The following is a 19,046-nucleotide window of genomic DNA, read 5'->3' on the forward strand; positions in this document are numbered from 1 at the left end:
CAATAAAGGATGAACTGGAAAGGAACATGCAACCTGTGGGGATTTTAATGAACCCAAAGAGGAGACAGGTGAATCAGTTAACTCCGAAGAAGGTAATTTAAATGCAGAGCGTACTGTTTCCATATAATATTGCACCTGCATTTTTAGAACCTGGGGAGCAGAAAAAGGTTCTTCTGAAATCCCAGATCCTTCTGACTCCTCATCCTTATCCTCTGATGGTGCTATGTCCTCTTCATCCTCATCATCCTCAGACCTTTCTGAAGGGAGATCTGAAGTAACAGAAGGAACTCTGCTTCGTTTTTTGTCCTTATGTGAGGACTTTGCGATAAATGAAGTGATTCTTCCTTCTAAACTGTTAAGGGCTACTGCCAAAGTGTCCAGGTACTATAGGACTCCTGATGGAGTCAATGGTTCATCCTGTACAGGTGTGTCATACAGTACACTACCGGAGAGGAAAGTACCAAGTGGGCCCGGCTAGAGGCTCTCGTCGCGATGCTTTTTTAGCCCCTGTATTTTTTCTTTGGCGAGACTTATATTACCAAGCAACAAAGCCAAGGTACTATCAACAGCATATATTTCTGTGCTAGTTAAGCCTTTTACATACAGTATGCAACTAATCACACAGTTTCATGCCCAGTGGGTGTCCTCTCTTGGAGGTGCCCAGATAACCAACCACATAGAGACCTTACGTGCCCTTGCAAGTCGCTGTGTCCCTGATCAGGGGAGAGCTGCAAGTTTGAGAGGCTTTTACATGCTTCTGTCTGCTTACAACTGCCATGGATGACGTGCCAATGTATGGGCGCGCACCCGTGCACGCTCACGATCCACCCCTTCCTTCTTGCCCCCATAAAGCGCGCCACCTAGGGGGTTATTGTGTCTGAGAGGAAGCAGGGTTCTTCTGCATCATGGCAGTGAGGAAAGGACCTGTTCGCTCAATGGCAGAGCTCTGCAGTGGAGAGTGTGCTGTCTGAAACCGACCTGACACTGTCTGGAGCTTGGTGAGTAAAACTGAACTTTACTCCCTCTAGTGGCGGAAATAGAGAAGACTCCCACTCACAAGGAAAAAAGTTTTTAAGTTAAATGCTTATACTTTTTTTCCTGCTTACCTTATCCCCGCCGCAAGTTTGCTGAAAACCAGACAAAAAACAATCTTCACCCATCACAGCGGGTAGTGTGTGCCAACCTTCAGGGACATGGGTTGCTACTTAAAGGATGCTACTTCTCTGGGCCTTGTGATATGGAAAGTTGGCTGTACACAGAGCAGCCAAATCTACCTGTGCTAAATAAGCACACATATTGTCGTATGTTATAATGCAACTCACCTTCCATTCGCTTTCCCATTCATCCAAAAACCAGACATCAGCAGACTGTAATGTTCACATCATCTCAGCATCCCAGCATGACGGACCGTCGAGCCCCTCACTGGCTCCTTTTTTTATCACAAAAGATCTCACAAACAGGAAGTGATGGCTGCAGCAGCCAATCACGTCCTCCATGGGAGGGGACATCACAGGATGTCTCCTCCACACAGGATCTGACCATATAAGGACATCCCTCTAACAGAATGTCCAATACAATACAATACAATACAATTAAAGGATTCTAATGGGTGTGTCTGAGCAGAGACAGGGTGAATGGGAGCTAAACAAACATAGATGCCATCTCTGGTCATAACAACCCAAGACTCCCGTTTTACCGCTGATAGGAATCATTATTCTATGCTATTCCATAGAACAGCGCATACTCAGATTATACTATTATTGCTTGTGGAAGGGAGGCTATCTGCAGGCGTGTGCTATGAATCTCGACCGTGCTGATCAGACACAGCAGAGACAAGAGCACACATCTGCCTATAACCAATAATTTCCTTGCAGAGCAAACATATCACCTCCTCGACAATCGTCTGTACTAATGCACAGACGGCCCTTCGTCAGCGGACATATCCTCACTCTGCAAACATCACTCTCCAACCTTAAAATGTTTTTCACTACCAGACGGGACTCAACCAGCATCAGTCTGCCCCAGTCAGCTCTTTAGAGTGGGTTGCAGGAGAACTAACACTGGGAGGACACTATGACAATACATATTAAATACATCTTCATAAAATTTCCACAACTGCTCCTCCCTTTTTTGTCATATGCTCCCACGTGTCCTTCGATGAATCTTGATCGTCTTCTTACACCTGGAAATGAATCAGTCCATAAAAAGGAAAACACAGCTTGACATGTAGACTGTTCTTCAGGAGCATGACTTATAAGGACATGACATTGTGAGCTGTAGTAATCGCCGATCGGTCTGGGATCCTCTGTGTCTTGTACGTGGGTCGGGCTTCGGGGCGTCTCATCCAGGAAGATGTGGTCATCTGCTCGGGCTCTGGTAATGCGTCCAATCAGGCAACAGGAGCACCACATCAAGACATATAGAAAAAATAGAAATAAAACGATATGAGTATATATATTCCCACTTCCTTTTAACCATGATCCGAGGTAAAATAAAAATGAAATCCCCTCAGATTCCCAGACTCTTAAAAGAATTACCAACCTTCACTAGCTATAGCTCTAGCTTCAACATTTACATGAAACATCCCATCCACAATGGATGAGAATTGTTCAATCGTATCATATGCTCAAGCCCCCCCACACTTTGTACATGCAGGAAACCATGCCCAGACCTGGTGCAGATCTGTGCTCTCACGCCATCAGGTCCTCGTGATCGGCCACGACATAAGATGCTGGGAGGAGTTTCACCAGCACGCATGAACCTCTTGCATTGGGGGAATTACCTTATAAGCTATGGATCCACATAAGTACCAAACTAAAGTTCAAACACACTTGTGGGCTACCTAGTTGTCCCAATAACCAAACCGACAAGAGGCAGAGCTATTAAAACTATAACCAATTTTACCCTCTAAAAATGTATCGTTAAATTCCATTGACAAGTGTCTGTCTGGAGTCTTTTACTAGTTTGTCAAAATTCCTCACACCAATATGAACATCATAAATAGCATGTACCGCTGTCATCGCTGGGGACTAAAACTCGGTGGAGACTCAGAACAGACCCAGCAATTGGTGCTGTTCGCTTTCTTAGTTAGTCAGAGAATACACTTTAAATAATAACTTGGGATGTTTTTCATCGTTACTCTTGCAAAAATTTGCTAAACAAACAAAAAAATATAAATAAACGGAGATACTACTCAATTCTTTGGTGTGGTTGAGCCGCTTCTTGCAGTGGCTGGTGTGGTCTCATCCCTCAAGCTTCTTTAAAACGACCCAGTCACCTGATTGGAAAGAATGAAAACTGGTTATTGTTTCAGGGTCCAGGAGGGACTGCTGGACCCTGTGGTGGACCTTTTGAAGTTCATGTTACAGTGACTGCACCCACCCCATCAGCTGAGAATGTAAGTGACAGCTAATGAGCAAAGTACGACCCTGGTTTTGATTGACCTCCTAACAGACCTCATATCACAACAACCCAGACATCGGGACTGTGGTCACTGCATAACCTGTGCGTGGCTTACCACCTGGGGTGTAATACCTGAAACCATTGGCATAAAGGTTCTTAGCATCTGGGATGGGAACCTACTTCACCAGACTGCTGCTTTGCCGATTTAAATTCTTTATAAATAGTTTTTTTATTATATTTTCAAAAAAATATATAAAAATAAATAAAATACAAACAGAAAACAGAACATAGATGCCAAACATGTCGTACAGCTTATAAGAATGCTAATTGAAAAGGCATATAACAGGTGTTAAAACCATAGATATATCGATACAATGCTACAAAATTTGTAAGAGCAAAATAATTCAACTGTATAGACCAGCGAGGTTGGAAGGGGGGGGGGGGGGGGCGGAACAAACAAAAACAATATTTCACATATAAGGAATTATTGCACTCTGGATCCAGTGTCAGTGGGGTACCAGGGTGCCCAAACTGAGGAACCAGGATGTCCCAAGGAGAACCCACCTAGGGAAGGAGGGAGAGTGGGAGGAAAGGGAGGGAGCACCATGCAATCACAAAAAGAGCAGGCTAACAGGACTAAGGAAACATAAAACTTCGCACCTATGCTTAAAAGTGTACTGCACTACTGGAGGGGTAGTGAAACGGCACTTGGGTCAAGCTTCGACTGATCCCATAAGTCCCAAGTTTTGTAAAATTGAGGAAGTGTATCATGGACCGTCGCAGTCAGATGTTCCATCCTGCGGATTTGTTCCAATATTTGCAGAACCTGTGCAAGGGTGGGTGGGGAGGGGGACAACCATCTCAGAGGTATAGCCCTTTTTTCTGCCAGGAGAAAAAAGGTGATAAACTTTTGGGCATGTTTGGGGATATCAGGGAACGGCAAGCCCAAAAGATAGTGGAACGGGTCCAGAGGTAGAGTAGTTTCAAAAAGCTCTTGTAGATGGGTTTGAATGAAGGACCAGAAAGGCTGAATAATGGGACATTCCCAAAAAATGTGGAAGTGGGACCCAACATCATCCTGGCACTTCCAACACACCCGGGAAGCTTTGGGGTCGTATCTATGTAAGATCTCCGGGGTCCTATACCAAAAAAGCAATATCTTATAGGTCGTCTCCCTCTGTTTCACCCAAATCTTCTGCCATTGAGGGAGTTTGATGGGTCGCTTAATAATCTGGGACCATTTCTGCATGTAGCAGTGAAATGTGTCGGTGAGTGAGGAAGCTTCAGGCAAGTATCTATAGATATCCGAAATAAGATGGGCTTGGTATGGGCCTTGAGCACATAATCGTTCAAATGAGGTAGGTTTATCTAAGGTTAAAGTAGGGGATTTAGAGGAAAAATTGAGTTTGAATTGGAGATAAGAGTAAAACAAATGCTTAGGAATCTGATATTTACGCTGTAGTTCATTAAAAGATAAAAGCATGTAGGTGAATGGATGCACAAGATTTCTGAGATGTAAAATTCCTGCTCGTGTCCATGGGAGCATCCGAATATAAGAAAGACTATCTGGGACATCGGGATTGAATAATACATTTAATAGGGGCGGGCATGTAGAAGAGAGGGAGAATTGGCGCAAGCACTTCTTTCATATGAAAAGAGTGAATAACATCGGGTGCAGGCAAAGGCCTCAGAGTTGAGTCATGGAGGTCTCTAGGTATGTCCAGCCGATTCAAATTCTATCAAAGAAAGACAGTCTTGGCACAAACTTTGGTTAGAATTACAAAGGTTAGTGTTCTTAGTTTGAAAAACTGTCATTCTTACATTTATCCCCCCCCCCCCATTTTCTTGCACATTACAGACTGAAGGAAGAAATGCGTGGTGAAGGAAAAAAAAAACAATGATACTTTTACCTCCTTAGACTTGTGTATTTATCCATGTGTACAGCTGTCTACATACACCTGCTCTTTATATACATACACTTTCAAAAACTCCTTGGACCTGAAAAAATACTCACAAGCAAAATCATTACTCTATCCTTCATATTTAACCAGCAAAGAATAGCAAACAAAAATGACATTCCTGTACATTGGTAAATTGTCAATGACATTCTTTCAAAACTGATTCAAACAAAACCCTCTAACTCTTACTTTTCCCGTTCCTACAAAAATACAACTGCCACGACGTGTCGGAGGATCGTCGTGGTAAGTTTGAACATATTCACGTTACTACATACAGATATTCAGATACAAATGTGGGGGAGATACTTCAGTTTCCAAAACCAAAAATTAAAAAAAAAAAAACTGCCAGAATTCTACCTTCACTCTTTCAGCAATAGAAAAAAATACAATTCGAAAAACATGAGAGCAGCTCAAAACCCTTGTATGGACCAGCCATACAAAGTTCAAACAAACAGGCATGAGAATTGAAACCATAGTTACTCCTCTGAGAATCTCAAAAACGTGTACTACACCTCCATCAACATACTCATCATTACAGATTTCTGAAGCCACAGCTGAACTACATCTGCTGCAGAGGGATCCCCAAAATAGTATTCTTGGACCACCTATGTTAATCTTTTTGGGGTTCCATGGCCTTTGCCCCAAAACTAGGCTTCGTGCACTGTGTAACCGTCTGAATGTGGGAAGCCTCCATTCCTTCCCTTGCACAGACCTCCGTGTGTCCAAGGTGATTCGAATCGGCTTATGGTCTTACCCCTGCGTCCAGGGAAACCATTGCAACTATTTTGGAGAGCACCGCCAGGTGCCTTCTTCTATGGTGGATTGACAGACTACAACCACTATATCTGGTCCAGTCCCCAACTAGAAACCCTAACCAAGGCGTTGTCAACCCCCAAATTAGGCCTCTACCCCTCACAGTGTATGCATACACAAGCGTTTTCCGCTATACGCCAATACACTGCGTCGCCAGAACAATGTGGCTTCTCTCTGCATCTAGATGTTACAACAATAACTTGGATGCCTCACGTACTACTCTACCCAAAACTGTATTACAGTATAAAACTTCACAAAACTGGAACAAAATATAAAACACTGTTTCAAATGCCAAAATGCTTCCCATTGTCCTTCCAAGCACAAATTTCATTGCTCACCTTTGAGAAGACCCCAAGCTCCTCCCACCAACTTCCTGTTGATACATAAATGCTGAAAAAAACTTCCTGTTGCATGCTCAGCTCTTAAAACCCCAAACTGGTTTATTTACATATCAATGTACAGGGAGGGGAGGGGGAGCCTAGCCCCATCACCTTGTCTATTAAGACACCAAAAAAAATCCATGGCTAATATTCTATATATTTCAACAATTTAAAAAAAAACTTTGTCAAGGAAAGGATGGAATAAACCCCCCTTTTTCAAATGGGATGGTGTTCTGCTTCGCGTTATTGAAAAGACAGCTTAACAATAATTCAGAAGTCAAGAAACGTGAGACATCAGATCTGTATGTATTCTTTTTTCTGAATAACTTTGTAAAACTACAACATAAGCATAAACAAAACATATGTGTCCGTACATTAAACATTACACAGTAAGAGTACTTAGTCCATCAGTAAGAGTACTTACAGACAATTGCATCACTAGTCCAGGAATGTTTTAAGAGCTTCTCTCATGAGTCTGCTTAGATCCAGAAGCAGGCATACAATGGAGGAAATACAGCTTCAGGTTAAAGGTTACTGCCTTTCAGAAGAAAATACAGCTTCCTGTAAGCTTTTGCCAAAATGATAACTAACACTGGCCACTAGATGGCAGCGCCGTCAAACTAACATTGCACATATTTGCTATTAAATAATATGGGCAGAACAGATGGGATCCCCCTTGATTCGGAAGTCAACCCACTAGTTTCGAGACCTAAATACAAACTCCTGCAAAAAGATGGCTTAATGAGGTCAACCCCCCTCCTCCTTTGCAAGCTATATAATTCAAGCTTCAAAAACAATGAATTGCATTCTGGGAAACTCCCATATTTAAACATAAAAACAACACACACCGCTGTGTACAAAAACTCAGTTAAAGTTAGTCTTACAATCTATTGAAATTCAGTGTAAAGTAGGGATTTCACGTGGAACCAAAATTCTATACAAAAATCGGCACTCATCACTGCAAAGTTGATAATAAGTACACATACAGCTAACCTACAATAGCTTACATTCACTTAAGTGAAAACAGAGGTGAAGCTTAGAAAAAAACATTTAAACTAGCGAGTCTAACATTAAACAAAACAGTTTCTCAGTATGTCACCCTGGTGTCTTACCACTCTGGGATGATTTACAGGCTAAACTGTATAAAGTGAAAAATCCTCCAAAATGTGGGTTCTCCCGCCTCTAAATCACCTTTTAAAACAGGACACATAGGCACACACAACTCATACATCTCTCATACAACAGACAAACGATCCATGACAAAATCACACATACACATATACGATCAAATTCACAAGCGCCCAGACAAACACGATCAAACTTCCAGCATTATTTCCAAAATTTTGCAAAGCAGAGCCTCCCCCATCTCGACCTGATTCCCTAAGGAGGCCCTAGTCACTCGTACCATTGGCCCGCAATTCTGATATGGAAAGTTGGCTGTACACAGAGCACACAGCCAAATCTCCCTGTGCTAAATACGCACACATTTTGTTGTAATGTTATAGTGCATCACACCTTTCATTCGCTTTCCCATTCATCCAAAAAACAGATATCAGCAGACTGTTATGTTCACATCACCTCAGCATCCCAGCATGACTGACTGCTAAGCCCCTCACTGGCTCCTTTTATTATCACAAAAGATCTCACAAACAGGAAGTGATGGCTGCAGCAGCCAATCACATCCTCCATGGGAGGGGACATCACAGGATGTCCCCTCCACACAGGATCTGACCATATAAGACAATCCCTCTAACAGGATGTCCAATACAATACAATTAAAGGATGCTGATGGGTGTGTCTGAGCAGAAAACCGCGCATACTCGGATTATACTATTATTGCTTGTGGAAGGGAGGCTATCTGCAGGCATGCGCTACGAATCCCGACCATGCTGATCAGACACAGCAGAGACAAGAGCGCACATCCGCCTATAACCAATAATGTCATTGCAGAGCAAACATATCCCCTCCTCGACAATCATCTGTGCTAATGCACAGAGGGTCCTTCGTCTGCGGACATATCCTCACTCTGCAAACATTACTCTCCAACCTTAAAACGTTTTCCACTACCAGACGGGACTCAACCAGCATCAGTCTGCCCCAGTCAGCTCTTTAGAGTGGGTTGCGGGAGGACTAACACTGGGAGACACTTAGCCAGATTCAGAGAGACTTAGGCTGGCGTATCAGTAGATACGCCAGCCAAAGTCTGAATGTGCGCCCGCTCTAATTTAAGCGTATTCTGGTAACCAGATACGCTTAAATTAGGCTCAGATACGAGCGGTGTGAGTGTCTTACACCCTCGTATCCTAAAGTGTAATTTTTAGGCTGACCGCTAGGTCAGTAGATACGCCTATTCACGAACGTACGCCCGGCCGACGCAGTACAGATACGCTGTTTACGTAACGCATTAGTGGCCTAAAGTTATTAGCCGCAATGCACACTGGGAAATGTAGGCGCACGGCGCATGCGCAGTTCCAAAAAAACGTCAATCATGTCGGGTAAAGCCTAATTAACATAAAACAAGCCCCCTCAGCCTATTTTGAATTAGGCGCCCTTACGCCCGCCGGCTTTAGGCTACGCCGCCATAACTTAGCAGGCAAGTACATTGTGAATCATGTACTTGCCTCGCTAACTTAAGGCGGCGTCGCCTAAATGCCATAAGCTACGCCGCCGCAAGTATGCGCTCGCCATCCTGAATCTAGCTAACTATGACAATACATATTAAATACATCTTCATAAAATTTCCATGACACTTGTAAAAGACTCTGCCAGGACTTTTAGCGTTTTTAAAAAAGTGACAGTGCTGGACCCTAGAGCCCAGTCCTCCGAAGAGAAACATTACAGGCGACACCTTGTGCGCGAGGCCCGGATACATCCAATTGTGGCGTAATAATTTAAGTGCCTTGGGTGTACCCGAAGTATAGCTCTTTTGCCCCAGGGGACTATATAGCTCTTTTGCCCCAGGGGACTCTATACCAAACTGATAAGAGGAATGGAGGAGCTCAGCACTATACTCATCGCGTCCAATCTTCTTAGACACTGGCGAAAAAACTGAGGGAAGTACCTCAGTTTTTTCGCCAGTGTCTAAGAAGATTGGACGCGATGAGTATAGTGCTGAGCTCCTCCATTCCTCCTGTATGGGAGGGGTTATATGGAGGGGAACTTCTTCTGATTGGTTGTGCCAGTGTCCAATCATCTTTGGCAACCATACAACTCACTATGTAATGACTAAGGCTCTGTGTCCCGTGGTGTACGATAAAGAAAACAATATTTTGTTGTAGACATTTTTTCCTGGCAGTAATCCTTTTTATCTTTATAGGTGCTTCAATTCAACATGGAGTCCTCCCAAAGGGGTTCAATGTCACTGTCCTTCACTCTCTACCCCCTAGTATCAGTCTCATCTATGTGGAAAGTGTTCTCATGGGGGCAGCACTTCTAGCTATGCTGCTGGTGAGCTCATGCATTTTTTTTTCACTTTTAAATATTTCAGTGATTGTCTTTTTTTTAATAGCACAAAACCGTTGGCACGCAATTTTTCAGCAGAAATAAACTGACTACAAACTATTTTTCACTGACCTAAATCTCAACTTAACAGGTAACTGAAAATCTAAACCTTACTCCATACTCTATTGTGAGGTTGGACCAATCCTGGTCGCCCAGTCATCATGATGACTGAAAAACATTTCCTCTTAGCCATGATGACCTGCATTACTTGGCCTTGGCATTGGTTCCTGGGTCAATAATAGTACATTTGTTGGTGATACAGTGCTTTAATAACAAAGCTCCACCTCTCAGAATTCATATGAGCTACTGTTGGTAGTGGTCTTCCTCTATTTTATGTGTAATATACTAGGATGCTCAACATCCTTCTGTGCTACACAAAGTACAGGAGAGAGCAAGGCAATACTTTGTAGAACCAGCTTTTCACTGCAATTAGAGCTGCAAGTCTTTTTGGGTATGATTTTGCACATCTATAGAAGTTCAACCACAAAAAAATAAATAAATAAACAAACAAAATAAAAAACACAATACAGTCCCATACACCCAACTCCATACCCACAGTTGATCCAGAGGAAGGCAAAAAAAAACAAAAAACAGCAGAGCATGATCCAATTTGCTACAGCAGGGGAAAAAATTCCTTCCTGAGCCCCCAAGAGGCAATCGGATTTACCCTGGATCAACTTTACCTATAAATGTCAGTACTCAGTTATATTCTGTACATTTAGGAAAGAATCCAGGCCTTTCTTAAAGCAATCTACTGAGCTGGCCAGAACCACGTCTGGAGGGAGTCTGTTCCACATTTTTACAGCTTACTGTGAATAAACCTTTCCGTATTTGGAGATGAAATCTCTTTTCCTCTAGACGTAAAGAGTGCCCCCTTGTCTTCTGTGTTGACCGTAAAGTGAATAACTCAACACCAAGTTCACTGTATGGACCCCTTATATATTTGTACATGTTGATCATATCCTCCCTTATTCTCCTCTTCTCAAGAGTGAATAAATTCAGTTCCTCTAATCTTTTCTCATAGCTGAGCTCCTCCATTCCTCTTATCAGTTTGGTTGCCCTTCTCTGTACTTTCTCCAGTTCTCTGATATCCTTTTTGAGAACTGGTGCCCAAAACTGAACTGCATATTCCAGATGAGGTCTTACTAATGATTTGTACAGGGGCAAAATGATATCTGTCTCTGGAGTCCATACCTCTCTTAATACAAGAAAGGACTTTGCTCGCTTTGGAAACCGCAGCTTGGCATTGCATGCCAATATTGAGCTTATGATCTACCAAAACCCCATGATCCTTCTCCACTACAGATCCCCCCAGTTGTACTCCCCCTAGCATGTATGATGCATGCATATTCTTAGCCCCCAAGTGCATAACTTTACATTTATCAACATTAAACCTCATCTGCCACATAGTCGCCCAATCAGACAGAGCATTGAGGTCGGCTTGTAAATTGGAGACATCCTGTAAGGACGTTATTCCACTGCATAGCTTGGTGTCATCTGCAAAGACAGAAATGTTACATTTGATCTCAGACCCAATATCATTTATAAAGATATTAAAAAGTAAGGGTCCCAGCACTGAACCTTGGGGTACACCACTGATAACCTTTGACCATTCAGAGTAAGAATCATTAACCACGACTCTCTGAATTCTGTCTTTTAGCCAGTTTTCTATCCATTTACAAACTGATATATCCAATCCTGTAGACCTTACCTTACACATGAGCCGTGTGTGCGGAACTGTATCGAACGCTTTTGCAAAATCCAAGTATACCACGTCCACAGCCACTCCTCTGTCCAGGGTTTTACTTACTTCTTCATAAAAGGAAATCAGGTTTGTCTGACAACTTCTGTCTTTCATGAATCCATGCTGTCTGTTGCTTAAATAGTTTTTTTCCAGCAAGAACTCATCCATGTGGTCTTTTATTAACCACTTGGTAACCGCCCCATAGACAATATACGTCTACAGGGCGGGTGGTTAACTCTAGGAGGGCGTCAATGTACGTCCTCCCAGAGTCCGTCTCCCGCGCGTCCTCTGGGGCGCGCACACGGGAACATCCGTGACCGCCGGGTCCAGAGGACCCGGCCGATCACGAATCGCAGTAAACGGCCGCTGATAGCGGCCGTTTACCACGTGATCGCTCCGTCCAATGACGGAGCGATCACATGTAAACAAACCGGCGTCTTTTGATGACGCCGGTTCCTCCCTCCTCTCTCTGTACCGAGCGGTACAGTGTGAGAGGGGGGAGTGCGGGTGTCAGCAGCGCTGTGGATGGATCTGTGACTATTGCAGTCACAGATCCATCCATCCCTGCTCAGCCATCCCTGAAACCCCCTGCAATACTGTGCAATACCCCCCCTACAATACTCTGCAATACCCCCCCTGCGCAATACTCTGCATACCCCCGGCAATACTCTGCATACCCCCCTGCGCAATACTCTGCATATCCCCCTGCGCAATACTCTGCATATCTCCCTGCGCAATACTCTGCATATCCCCCTGCGCAATACTCTGCATATCCCCCTGCAAAATACTCTGCATACCCCCCTGCGCAATACTCTGCATACCCCCCTGCGCAATACTCTGCATACCCCCCTGCGCAATACTCTGCATACCCCCCTGCGCAATACTCTGCATACCCCCCTGCGCAATACTCTGCATATCCCCCTGCGCAATACTCTGCATATCCCCCTGCGAAATACTCTGCATACCCCCCCCTGCGAAATACTCTGCATACCCCCCCCCTGCGAAATACTCTGCATACCCCCCTGCACAATACTCTGCATACCACCCTGCGCAATACTCTGCATACCCCCCTGCGAAATACTCTGCATACCTCCCCTGCGCAATACTCTGCATACCCCCCTGCGCAATACTCTGCATACCCCCCTGCGAAATACTCTGCATACCCCCTGCGAAATACTCTGCATACCCCCCCCTGCGAAATACTCTGCATACTCCCCCCTGCGAAATACTCTGCATACCCCCCCCTGCGAAATACTCTGCATACCCCCCCTGCGAAATACTCTGCATACCCCCCCCTGCGCAATACTCTGCATACCCCCCCCTGCGCAATACTCTGCATACCACCCCCTGCGCAATACTCTGCATACCCCCCTGCTCAATACTCTGCATACCCCCCTGCGCAATACTCTGCATTACTCCCCTGCGCAATACTCTGCATTACTCCCCTGCGCAATACTCTGCATTACTCCCCTGCGCAATACTCTGCATTACTCCCCAGCAATACTCTGCATTACTCCCCAGCAATACTCTGCATTACTCCCCGGCAATACTCTGCAATACCCCCCGCACCAATACTCTGCAATACCCCCGCACCAATACTCTGCAATACCCCCGCACCAATACTCTGCAATACCCCCGCACCAATACTCTGCAATACCCCCGCACCAATACTCTGCAATTCCCCAACACCAATACTCTGCAATTCCCCAACACCAATACTCTGCAATTCCCCAACACCAATACTCTGCAATACCCTGGCTAATACTCTGCAGTACCCAGAAAATACTCTGGGGAAAAAATGCGTTTTAACCACTTCCCGCCCGCCGGCCGTCATGACGTCCTTGACTTTGTGCAGGGATATCTGAATGATGCCTGCAGCTACAGTCATCATTCAGATATCATTTTTTTCAGCCGGCGATTCCCTACACCATGAGAACAATCATGTTGGCTGTTCCACCTCTTGATTGTTCTTACGGGAGGCGAAAGGGGACGTCTCCCCTCCCTTCTCCCTCCGGTGCCTCTTCTGACTCACCGCTACGATCTCACTGTAAAGAGGACCTGTCATGCTATATTCCTATTACAAGGGATGTTTACATTCCTTGTAATAGGAATAAAAGTGATCAAAACATTTATTTTTGGGGAAAAATGTATCAAACTAAAATAAATAAAGTGAAATGAACAATAAATTTTTTTTTTTTTTTTAAAGTGCCCCTGTTCCTGCGTGCTCGTATACAGAAGCGGCCGCACACGTAAGTCCCGCCCACATATGAAAACGGTGTTCAAACCACACATGTGAGGTATCGCTGCGAACGTTAGAGCGAGAGCAATAATTTTGGCCCTAGAGCTCTTCTCCAACTAAAAAGATGTAACCAGTAAAAATATTTAAAGCGTCGCCTATGGGGATTTTTAAGTAGCGAAGTTTGGCGCCATTCCACAAGCGTGTGCAATTTTGAAGGGTGACATGTTAGGTATCTATTGACTCGGCGTAACTTCATCTTTCATATTATGCAAAAACATTGGGCTAACTTTAATGTTTTTTTTTTTTTTAAAAGCACAAAACCGTTTTATTTCCAAAAAAACACATTCGAACAATTGCTGCGAAAATAACGTGCGCGATAAAAAGTTGCAACGACCGCCATTGTATTCTCTAGGGTTTTTGCAAAAAAAGCATATGTAATGTTTTGGGGTTCTATGTAATTTTCTAGCAAATAAATGATGATTTTTACATGTAGGAGAGAAATGTCAGAATTGGTCTGGGTGTTCCAGAACGCCTGATAGTGCTCCCTGCATGTTGGGCCTCTGTATGTGGCCACGCTGTGTAAAAGTCTCACACATTTGGTATCGGCATACTCGGGAGGAATAGCAGAATGTGTTTTGGGGTGTAATTAGTGTTATGCATATGCTGTGTGTGAGAAATAACCGGCGAATATGAACATTTTGTGAAAAAAAAAAAAAAAATCTTGATTTTGCAAAGAATTGTGGGAAAAAATTACAACTTCTAAAAACTCACCATGCCTCTTTCTAAATACATTGGAATGTCTTCTTTCCAAAAAGGGGTCATTTGGGGGGGTATTTGTACTTTTCTGGCATGTTAGGGTCTCAAGAAATGAGAGAGGCTGTCAGTACATCAGATGTGATCAAATTGATCAATTTTCAGTAATTGGTACCATAGCTTGTAGACCCTATAACTTTCACCCAGACTAAATAATAACCCATTTTTTTATTTATTTTTTACCAAAGATATGTAGCAGTATACATTTTAGGCAAAATTTATGAAAAAAAATACTTTTTTGCAAAATGTTATAATAGAAATGAAGAAAAATTCATTTTTTTACAAAATTTTCTTTCTTTTTTCATTTATAGCGGAAAAAATAAAAACCGCAGAGGTGATCAAATACCACCAAAAGAAAGCTCTATTTGTGGGAAAAAAAGGACAAAAATTTCATTTGGTTACAGTGTTGTATGACTGAGTTATTGTCATTCAAAATGTGAGAGCACCGAAAGCTGAAAATTGGTCTGGTTATTAAGGGTGTTTAAGTGCCCAGTTGTCAAGTGGTTAACTACTTGCCGACCGCCCACCGCCGTTATACGTCATCACTTTAGAGATGAATATCTCGGTAACGGTAGCAGCTGCTGCCACAATCGAGATATTCATCTCTTCTGTGGGCGGCCGTGTTAACGATAATGGCGGTCTCCGCGGCGAATCCGCCGCGAGATCGCCGTTATCGGTGGCGGGAGAGGGCCTCCTGCCGCTGTTCCGCGCCCTCCGCCGCTTACCGGAGCCGTCGGTAGCGGCGGAGGAGATCGCGACCATCCGGTAGCTGAGCGGGGACGAGACTGAAGGAAAAATCTCCTTCGCCCGTCCCCATAGCTCCGCTGGGCGGAAGTGACGTCAAAACGTCAGTCCCGCCCAGCGTCTTAAAGAAACATTTTTTTTTTTGTCATTTGAAAAAATGACATTTCCAAATTTTTTTTTTTGCATTTAAGCCTAAATATGAGATCTGAGGTCTTTTTGACCCCAGATCCCATATTTAAGAGGACCTGTCATGCTTTTTTCTATTACAAGGGATGTTTACATTCCTTGTAATAGGAATAAAAGTGATAATTTTTTTTTTTTTTTTTTCAGTGTTAAAAATTGTAAAATAAATAAAAATAAATGCGAAAAGCAAAAAAAAATTTTTTTAAAGCGCCCCGTCCCGACGAGCTCGCGCGTAGAAGCGAACGTATACGCGAGTAGCGCCGACATATGAAAACGGTATTCAAACCACACAAGTGAGGTATCGCCGCGATCGTTAGAGCGAGAGCATTAATTTTAGCCCTAGGCCTACTCTGTAACTCAAAAAATGCAACCTGTAGAATTTTTTAAACGTCGCCTATCAAGATTTTTAAGGGTAAAAGTTTGACGCCATGCCACGAGCGGGCGCAATTTTTAAGCGTGACATGTTGGGTATCATTTTACTCGGCGTAACATTATCTTTCACAATATATAAAAAAATTGGGCCAAATTTATTGTTGTCTTATTTTTTCATTTAAAAAAGTGAATTTTTTCCAAAAAAAGTGCGCTTGTAAGACCGCTGCGCAAATACGGTGTGACAAAAAGTATTGCAATGACTTCCATTTTATTCTCTAGGGTGTTAGAAAAAAAAATATATAATGTTTGGGGGTTTTAAGTAATTTTCTAGCAAAAAAAAATGGTTTTGTCTCGTAAACACCGACTCTGAAAAACAGGCCCGGGGCTAAAGTGGTTAAACGTTCCAGTATCTTCCCAACTACAGAAGTTAAACTAACAGGTCTATAGGGCCAAATCCACAAAGATCGTGCCTAACTTAATTTTTTCCATTTAAGTTACACTGCCTTAAAATTTCTACCTAAGTGCCCGATCCACAAAGCACTTACCTAGAAATTTTGGGCTGTGTAACTTAAATTCCGCCGGCGCAAGGCGTTCCTATTGTAATGGGGGCGATTCCCATTTAAAATAGGCGCGCTCCCACGCCGGCCGTACGGCGCATGCTCGTGACGTCATTTTCCCGACGTGCATATCGCAAAATTACGTTACGTCGAGCTTTGTGGATTGCGACGGGTCAATAAAGTTGCGTCGGGAAAAAAAAAAGATACGGCGGGAAAAAAAAAATTAAAAATTAAAAAAAAATCGCGTCGCTGGACAGAAAGGTCTGCTTTTACATGGTGTACTAACTTTACACCTTGTAAAAGCAGCCCTAATTTTGCGTATGCAAACTAAAACTTACGGAGAAAAAACGAAGCTGAAAAGCTTTGTGGATCTCCGTAAGTGCTAATTTGCATACCCGAGGCGGCATTTCAACACGAAATGCCCCCAGCGGCGGATGCGGTACTGCATCCTAAGATCCGGCAGTGTAAGTCCCTTACACATGCCGGATCTTCTCCCTAACTATGGAAAACTGATTCTGTGGATCAGTTCCATAGTTAGGAACAGGGATACGATGGCGTAACAGCAGTTACGCCGTCGTATCCCTTTTGTGGATTTGGCCCATAGTTACTTGGCAAAGACTTTGGGCCAGATCCACAAACAGCGGCGCAAATTAAGTTAGTCAAAACTTATGTCATTTAAGTTGCGGCGCCCTAATTTTGTGTCGTAAGTGCCGTATCCACAGCGCATTTGCGTCCAAAATTGCGCAAGTGTAACTTAAATTCCGAGACGTAAGGCGGGGTTATTGCAAGTGGGAAGGAAGTGGGCGTGCTTCATTGTAATGAGCCGTGACCCCATGCAAATGAAGGTCCGGCCGTACTGCGCATGCGCGCACGAATCTGCTCCTCACTGGGCATGTGCAGAACTTGGCTCGGCGCAATCAGTGAGATAGGTAAAAGGCCAAGTGTACTTAGTTTGAGGATCGCCCTGTGTATAAAATGCCCCAGACATACACACTTCCCTTGCAAAAGTATATCCCTGTGTTCCCCTTCCTAGAGCAAGTTGCTTCTGCTCTGTCGTTTGTTGGTGTGTGTTGGTGAGTTGTGTGTGAGATAAAAGTTTTGGAGGAGTAGTAGAGTGTAGTTGGTGTTTTTTTTTTCCTAAGTGTATTTTCTGTTTGTTTTTTCTGATTGTTTTTTGCGTGCTTGTTTTTGAATTTGTAGTAGCTGTCTGCTTGTGTGTTTTGCTTTTTGTATGTGTTTCTTCTGTGAGTATTTTTGTTTGTTTGTTGTGTTTGTTTTTTGTTGGTGCTGAGTGGTGGGTGTGATAGCACCGAAGCGTAGGAAGCTTAATTTTTCCACGATTGAGAAGCAGATACTTGCTGGGGGCATCGTCCGATATGGGCATTATTTACATGGCCCTGAGAGCCGGAACACCTCCCCGGCCCAGAGGAAGGACATGATTAAAAAAATCACGGATCAGATCAATGCGGCGGGGGGGGGGGGGGGGGGGAGACGAGGACCACCGCTGGCATACAAAAGAAGATCAACGATCTTAGGAGCCTGGTCCGTGACAAGATGGCCAGGATCAATGCCCATGCCACGGGCACTGGAGAAGGCGGACCCTGCCCCATCAGGCTGACTGAGGAGGATTGGGCAGTGGCCCGGTATTTCCACCCACAGCAGGTGGTGGGCCTGCCTGGCTATCAATCAGATGTTCCTGTGAGGACAGGTAAGTTTTTGTGTTTTTCTATCTGGTGATTAGCATGTGTGGGTGGGGGAAGGGAAGATGTGCCAAGTGTGTGGATCCTCCAACCTGTGATTGTTTTGTGTCCTCCACAGATGGCCAGGAGATTGCTGGCTCATCAGGCCAGGAGGTTGCCGGCCCATCAGGCCAGGAGGTTGCTGGCCCATCAGGCCAGGCTGCTGCACCATCCCCTGGACAAGAGGCTGCTGAGGAGTCCCAAAAAAGGGCAGGATCCCTTAGGGGAGTGGCCACACCTCCCCTCATGAGGAGGTTGAGGGGGAGGAGGATGAGGGGGTGGAGGCTGAGGAAGAAGATATGCAGATTGGCATGGAAGTCCTTTTGGCCTCTGATTTGTTTCCCCCTGAGGCTACCCCTGAGGCTGGCAGCAGTCAGGCCACCATCAGGGGTAGCCCCTCCCACTCCTCCCCCAACAGGCCTCAACCCACAAGGGTCACTCTCTCCCCTCCTCCCAGGCCACAAGCCTCAGGGGCAGGCATGATGGCGACCCAGGAGACCAGGGGGGTGGCCGAGCGTCTGCCGACCAGTCTGCAGAGAGACAATGCCCGGCAGACCCGCAATCTGGCTCAGATCAAAGAGACTCTGAGCCAGATGCAGAC

At 44.3% G+C, this 19,046-nt stretch overlaps 1 protein-coding gene across 2 annotated transcripts in view; it reads left to right on the forward strand.

Annotated features, from left to right (window-relative positions):
* The window catches only part of UNC93B1 (unc-93 homolog B1, TLR signaling regulator), a 259,616-nt gene that overhangs the window by 212,693 nt on the left and 27,877 nt on the right, over positions 1-19,046 (forward strand). For both annotated transcript variants that reach the window (XM_040320883.1, XM_040320884.1), the window contains one exon: positions 9,870-10,000. In XM_040320883.1, the coding sequence (XP_040176817.1) occupies positions 9,870-10,000 (131 nt within the window). The remainder of the gene's footprint in view (positions 1-9,869; positions 10,001-19,046) is intronic.

Source organism: Rana temporaria, chromosome 8 (assembly GCF_905171775.1).
Source record: "Rana temporaria chromosome 8, aRanTem1.1, whole genome shotgun sequence".
Classification (NCBI taxonomy): Eukaryota; Metazoa; Chordata; class Amphibia; order Anura; family Ranidae; genus Rana; species Rana temporaria.